This window comes from Alligator sinensis, unplaced genomic scaffold, assembly GCF_000455745.1.
Source record: "Alligator sinensis unplaced genomic scaffold, ASM45574v1 scaffold667_1, whole genome shotgun sequence".
NCBI classification, from domain to species: Eukaryota; Metazoa; Chordata; order Crocodylia; family Alligatoridae; genus Alligator; species Alligator sinensis.
Window position 1 is genome coordinate 384,137 of NW_005842636.1, and position 6,963 is coordinate 391,099.

General features: G+C 42.6%; 1 protein-coding gene across 1 annotated transcript in view; it reads right to left on the reverse strand.

The window, feature by feature from the left end:
* The window catches only part of LOC102376310 (complement component C6-like), a 51,336-nt gene that overhangs the window by 30,992 nt on the left and 13,381 nt on the right, over positions 1-6,963 (reverse strand). The window contains exons 7-9 of the mRNA XM_014524592.2: positions 4,721-4,859; positions 2,808-3,008; positions 2,341-2,581 (exon numbers count right to left, since the gene is read on the reverse strand). Coding sequence (XP_014380078.1) covers positions 2,341-2,581; positions 2,808-3,008; positions 4,721-4,859 — 581 coding nt within the window. The remainder of the gene's footprint in view (positions 1-2,340; positions 2,582-2,807; positions 3,009-4,720; positions 4,860-6,963) is intronic.

Genomic DNA, 6,963 nt, shown 5'->3' on the forward strand with positions numbered 1-6,963 from the left:
CAATCCTGACCTTCAGACTGAACTAAGAATTGGAAACTTAGATAAGAATTTTCAGCTAGTATAGAAACGTTCATGTAGTAACAGCAAATTATCAATTAAGGTGAAGATGCGAATCTAAGAAACTTGTATGCCGTCATGTCTGCTTTATGGTTCAGAGACATGGACAACATATGCTAGGTACATCAAGAGACTGAACAGCTTCTACATAAGATGCCTGCATAAGGTCCTGAAAATAAAGTGGGAAGATAAAATACCAAATAAAGAGGTGCTGTAGTGCACAGGACTGACACACTTAGAAACCACTGGGCATGTTTACATGAGATGCTTTACTCCGCAGTAGAGCTAATTACTGCATAGTAAGCGTCACCGTCTACACGTGCTGATCCTTACCAAGCAGTTCATTTGCTACTGCCCAGTATGGCATCTGTGCCCATTACTGCCCAGTACGGCAAATTTGCTCCTAGTCAGCTGGGCAGCAGGGGACAGGAGACAGGAGCAGGGGACAGGAGATTTCTCCCTGTCCCCAGGCGCTGCTTGCTGCTGGAGTGGGCTTGACCACAGGAGCCCGGGCAGGGAAAATGTCCTCCTGCCCTGGCATCAGGAAGCTCCCAGCCCCCAACCCCCACTCCGTAATCAAGGAACTGCAGCTGGGAACAATCTCCCAGCCTGAAGCTTGCTGGGAACTTTCACTGTGAAATCATAAGCAATAGCAATTTTTTGTAGTTTCATGCTTACACACAAACAGCAGATCAGCTGGAAAGTAAAAAACCATTCTGCTGCTTCTGGAGGAATTTCAATGTTCAGAGATTTAATGTCACTAGTGTATTTTGGGGTTGACTGCAAAGGGTCATGTGATCAGCGTGTTATATGATAGGCTTTTTATGTCCAGGATAGGCTTAGCCAATCATGAGACAAAAGATAAAAATCTAAATAATGTATACACACAGACGCACATTGCTAAAAGTACTTTAAGACTGCAAAGGCTAGCATGCGAATGGTAGAACAGGCCAGAATTAAGGTAGCCCTTGAAATAATAGAAAATGAAAGTCAGTTCCTGCCCAGAGTTTACATTCTAAAATACAAATCAAAGTGGGATAGGTAGGTAAGACACAATAACACTGCAGCAGTGGAAAAAGAAGGTAACAAAAATTATAGGATGGATGTAATTCTGAGTTCAACACAAATTGTCACCATCCTAGCCATTATCAAAGTGCATTTTACTTTATATATTGTCAAGGAGTTAAATTTTGAAAGGAAAGATCATTTAATGGCCTTACAGGTTTTGACAATGAGAGTTTTTTTCCTCGCATGTGGTGGACTGTGTCAGAGAAAGTACAGACGTGCTTGAGACAAAAATGGGTAAGTGGACAAAGAAGGCTACCTTAACTGGGAGAGAAAGGTCTGCTAAATTAGGAGTTATGATAGATCTGACAGAGTGGCTCTCAATGATGAAGGGTTTTTAAGACAGAGAAACTGTGTTTTATTATAGTGAAGGGGTTGCAAAGAGCAGGGTGATGTCAGAGCAAGCAGACAGGAAGAAATCCTGGTCATTAGCACACTGAATGACCTTCAGGGTAGCAGAACAATTGAACTCAAGGCTACAAAGAAGAAAGTGATCCTTGATGACATGCAAGAGGCTAAGGCTCTGAATAATATCAAGAGACTGGATCACATAAAAACTATGTATTGGTTACCACACTTCTGTGCAGGGTAAATTACCTTGCACAGACTGCTTCTGGTCCCTGAACTTGCTTTAAACAAGCAGTCTGCAATGCAGAGATACCCTATGAGCAGAACAGAGCTTTTCAGTCTTGTGTAGCTGGTGCCAGACTTTCACCTCCCAGCAGAATAAGAGCAGTACCTAGCAACAGAATAATGGCTTGATGGAGAATCTGTGTGGCCAACCAGCTCCACAGAAAGTGTGACCTGAGATCATATAGGTATTAGTCAAGTGATTCCCCTTACACCTAATTTTTTTTAAGTCGCTTCTGAAAACTGGACTAGTATGAGCAAAGGTAAATATGCTGTCCTTAGTGCTGGGCAGAATGCAGCCTTTGCTGTAGAAAAGCTTGTGAATTGTCAAATGAATGGTGTTAGATATATCATCCTTTCCATATTTCCAGATGATGGTTCAAACTCTGCTTTCCCATACAAGGGAAAGGAGGACCTGAGTGTCTACTACAAACATTCTGATTTAACTATCCCCTTCCATTAAAAATTATAGCTGATTTAGTTGACAGAAGCATAGCATTATAGTACTGCATACAGTAAACCAAACTACATTAACTACTGTTAAACTGGCCATGCATCTTTTTTCTTTTCCCTGAAAAGATCACATACCTGAATTTTTCAATTCTTCTGTACTGTACTGATAAAGAAGGTCATATGTGCCACCCACCGAACCAGTAGTGTAGTAATGAGTTCCAAAATCATCAAATATTCTACTATACAGCTCATAGTTGTACTCCAAGGGCAGGTTATTAAGTGCTTGTAGAAATGTGCCTGAAAGCAGCAAATCATTCTTTTTCAGAGTGAAGTTTGAAACTGCAATCACTTTATAGATCCTAACAAAGTTGGAATTCTAAAAAAACAAAATTGAAATGGAGAAAATATGTAATATACATTTCTTGAATTTACAGTTCATTTTTTGGAATCAAACCAGAACTGACCCATTTAATTTACTACAAAGTCATCTTGAAGTTCACTTTCAGGTGGTCAGAAATAAAACTGTCCCATGGTAGACCTGTCATTATAATCTTTAAGACACATAGGTATTAAAAGGATAACACAGAGATGTATTATTTTACCATTTTATGAGAGGCATCAATAATTTCTTTGAAGGAAGCAGATGATGAGGAACTTGTGTGTGTATCTGTACCCCAAAGATAGGGGATCCCAGAAGAAGAGCCACTGAAGCCTAAGTGTATCCCAGACTTAAAATCACGTTGTCCCATGGTAGTTAATTTACTATAAAATTGTGTTTTCAAATCATCCTCTTGATTTTCCACCTGAAGAAACATAGATTTATTTTTAATAATAGGTCTTTGAACTTTCTGAGATAAAACAAAACAAAAAGTTTTGCTCCACGGCTGGTCATAGATGCTCTTAATTTTTTTCCTGAATCTCCAAATCTGAATCAACTCAGAGGACCATTTTAATCTCTCCGAATCAAATCGGAACCCTCTGAATCAATTCGGAAAGATTCGGCGATTCAGAAATAGACACAGCTTTAAATGTTTCTTCTGCATACCTCTAGGTAGTAGGCAGCTTGTGAATGCTGTGATGCTGGGGCAAATGCAGCGTCCCACAGGAGTACAGAGAGGTCACCAGCACATTTGGCAGCAGACCCGGAAGTGGACCAGAAGCACTTCCGGTCCACTTCTGGGTCCATGGGGAACATGTGGGCCTCCCCTGTGCCCCCCCAGCTCAGCGACTGGTGCCTCCTGGGTCTGGGGGGGGGGGTGTGCAGGGTTCCCCCATGGCTGATTGCTGAGCTGTGGGTGTGTGGGGGGGCCTCCCAGCATGACTTGGAAGTGGACCAGAAGTTTTTCCGCTCCCCTTTCCGATTCAAGCATGCGGGGGGTACCCCTGCACTGCTGTGGGATGCTCCATCTGCAGCAGCACCACAACATTCATGAACCGTGCTAGTACCTTGAGGTATGTAGAAAAAACATTTAAAGCTGTGTCTATGTCCAAATCGCTGAATCAGCATCGAATCTTCAGATTCAGCTGAATCGAATCAGGGACAGTGATCTGAATCAACTAATCAAATCACGGTCCCCGATTCTGGCCGAAGCCAAAGCCGAATCGAATAGGGCCCACTTTGCACACCCCTAATTCCCACTGATCCCAAAGAGTATCCAAAAACTAAAAGGGGAGCCAAGATCATCATAATAGCCCAGGAAATCAAAAGCAGTTTTGGTTTTCCAATTTTCAAATGTTGTCTGCATATCCACCTCTAATGCTGTCTTTTGTTCAAGATACAGCATTGAATAAACTTGGCTGGATTCTCCTACTGAGCCATCAAAACCTTCAGCCTGATTTTTGAATGGTCTTGAGTATGCCTTATTGCCAAGCAATTTTAACTGTTTGGGCTCTTTTTCTTAGGAATTGATTTGTAATGGTCTAGTGTTGTATTCTCTTTAATGATAGTGATGATCAAAGAGCTCAGCATGGGATGTGAGAAAAACTGCTTAGATTCCTTTCTGGGGGCTTGATTTACTCTCTCTCTTCTCTTAGTTGGAGGCAGTAAAGTATCTGGGCTTTGCCAAACTATTTTAAGAAGGTTCCAAAATTTTTCCATAACAGCTTGGTATGACCTTGCACACTGTTGAAGACTGTACCTACAGTGTGTAATATATATATGATGCTCATCCAATTAATCTATTTATATTATAGAATCATAGAGAAGTAGGGCTGGAAGGGACCTTGAGAGGTAATCTAGCCCGAACTCCTGCCTGAGGTAGGATCATTCGAGGCACCATTTCATATGGGCTACTGTCAAACCAAACCTGAATACCTATAAACAATGCATCTGCACTAAAATGATGCATAGCAAGATAGAAGAGTTTAGAAGAAATTCCCTTCAAATCATAACTAGAGAGAATCTAAGAGTTAATGTATATCACTGACTAATCAGGCACATCATATGCTATTGAATCATTACAAGGATCCTTTAGATAAGTGCTGCTTTTGATATTTTTAAGTCCTGATATGTTACCTGAAAGCTGACAGTCTCAAGATTTGCAGGGACACGAAATGTTTTTCTTGTCTCATTGTTCTTTACTGTTATGCATTTTCCTCCATTGAATGTATTATCAAAGATATCGCCACAGCTTTTCCCTGCCAAAAGATTAAATCTAGGGGGAAAGTAATATCCAGGAGTTATCTGCAGGAAAGTATGTACATTTTATGGTCTTTTCAAAGGACTTTTAATAAGAATTCTTAATTCATTGAGAACACGTTAGAAATACACTTATTTTTATTGCAGTAGCATATGCAGTCCTAGCTAGGATCAGAAACCCCATTGGTCCAGGTGCTGTACAGATACATGACATAAAAAACATTAACTGCACTGAGGAGGTAGAAGGTTCTTATATAATACATTGATTTTGTGGGAGAAGCTTCACTGCTTACATACCAATTTCGTGATTACATTAATAAATCCCTGCCCCCAAACCCTGAGTTTGGAACAGGATCTCATTTTTATGTTGGTTTATTAAGAACTTTATGTCCCAGTACAATAATTGCCATGAAATCATTGCTTTCTGAAAGCAAGGTAAAAACTATGACTTACAAACCTGAACAAGTTCCAGTCAATGATCTTTGCCCTGCATTTCTTGAAACAAAAGCTGCCAACTGTAAATTTAAAGTCCTGAGTTATGTCAAGTGCATATATAAACTCATATATCAGTCAAATCATCCTTCTTCCATTACACAAAGCCATGTCTTAATATGACATGGGAATTATGAAACTATGTTTATGTATGGCATTTCTTGCAGTAAGAACAGAATCTTTTTCCATTATTTTGACCCCCTCAGAAACACTTGATCTTCTTACAGGTTCAGCAATCTGAGGTATATCTGAACAGACTTTAATTCTCTCTCTGTAAGATGATAGTTGGCATACAATAGATGAAACTGAGCCACCTATCCTTTTCTTCCAGGCAAAAGGAGAAAAGGATAATGACCAGGGATCCTGGTTTTCTCTGACAAAAACAAAATTGCAAATTCTCTGTTTAAAACTCCAGAATCCATGATTAAAACGAAGGCCACCATATATAGGTATCAGTTGAACACAATGTTTTATTGATATATTTACAGTTTTAAAGCAATTTGGAAGCCTACCAATGCCTCAATCATTATAATAAAATAAATTCTAAATACCTATATATTTTGGCATTTGATTTAGGGTTTTTCATCATGGAAAATCAGAGCTCCTGCTGAGACCACTCTGTATACCCCAGGGAATTATGTGCTTAAAAATTCAAAGTTATGAGCAGGAAAATTAAAAATTATACAAAATTAATTACTTTTAACAAATTAAACTAAATATAACACAATTTGACCCTTATTTAGAAATATATGCAGGTACCTTGTATGGTTAGGGGGTGGGTATGGGGCGTTTGTGTGTGGGGAGAATTCTGAAGGTGTCGGGGGTGGGGTTTGTGGGCAGATGTGGGGTTTGTGGGGGCTGTGAAGGGGTATGGGAAGGTGTGGGTGTGTGTGGGGGGCGGTTGTGGTGTACAGCCCCCACCACCAGCAGCTCAGCAGCAGCAGATTGTGGGGCACTCATGGCTGCAGCAGGCAGAGCCCCTAGTGATGCTCACCTCTGGCTGAGTCCCAGGGCATGCATGTGCTGGCATGGAGCCGATCCGGCTTGCTGGTGCACACCTTCACACCAGACCAGGCTGGCTGTATGCCAGCATATGCAGATCACAGCACTGCAGGCAGGAGCCTCACACCATTGGGCTGGGTAGGATCTGTGACTCCTTGGGCAGCTTCCTGCTGGAGTGCTGGAAGCCCCATGTGGAGACACGGAGCCGGCCAGCTCAGCCCAATAGTGCGTGGACCAGGATCCATATGCCATCAGGCTGGGTGGACTCCATGCCTCCACATGCGGTTTCCAGCACTCGAGCAGGAAGCCACCCATGGAGGCAAGCAGGAGCCTGCCCAGCCTGATGGTGTGTGACCCCATGCCTCCATATGCAGCTTCCTGCCCAGCCTGATGGTGCACAGCTCCTGGTGCACATGCCACTGGGCTGAGCTGGCCCTCCACATCCGGCTTCCCATGGACACCTGCTTCCTCAGCCTCCACTTACACACCCCCACCCTGCCCCCCAACCACCCTGCTGGTTCTTCTTACAGCCCCCACTCCCCCTGACCCAGCCCTGGCAGTCACCCACACCCACCCCACAGGGCTGCCCCCCCCCCCCCCCCCCACGCCCCCCCGCCCCCCCCCCC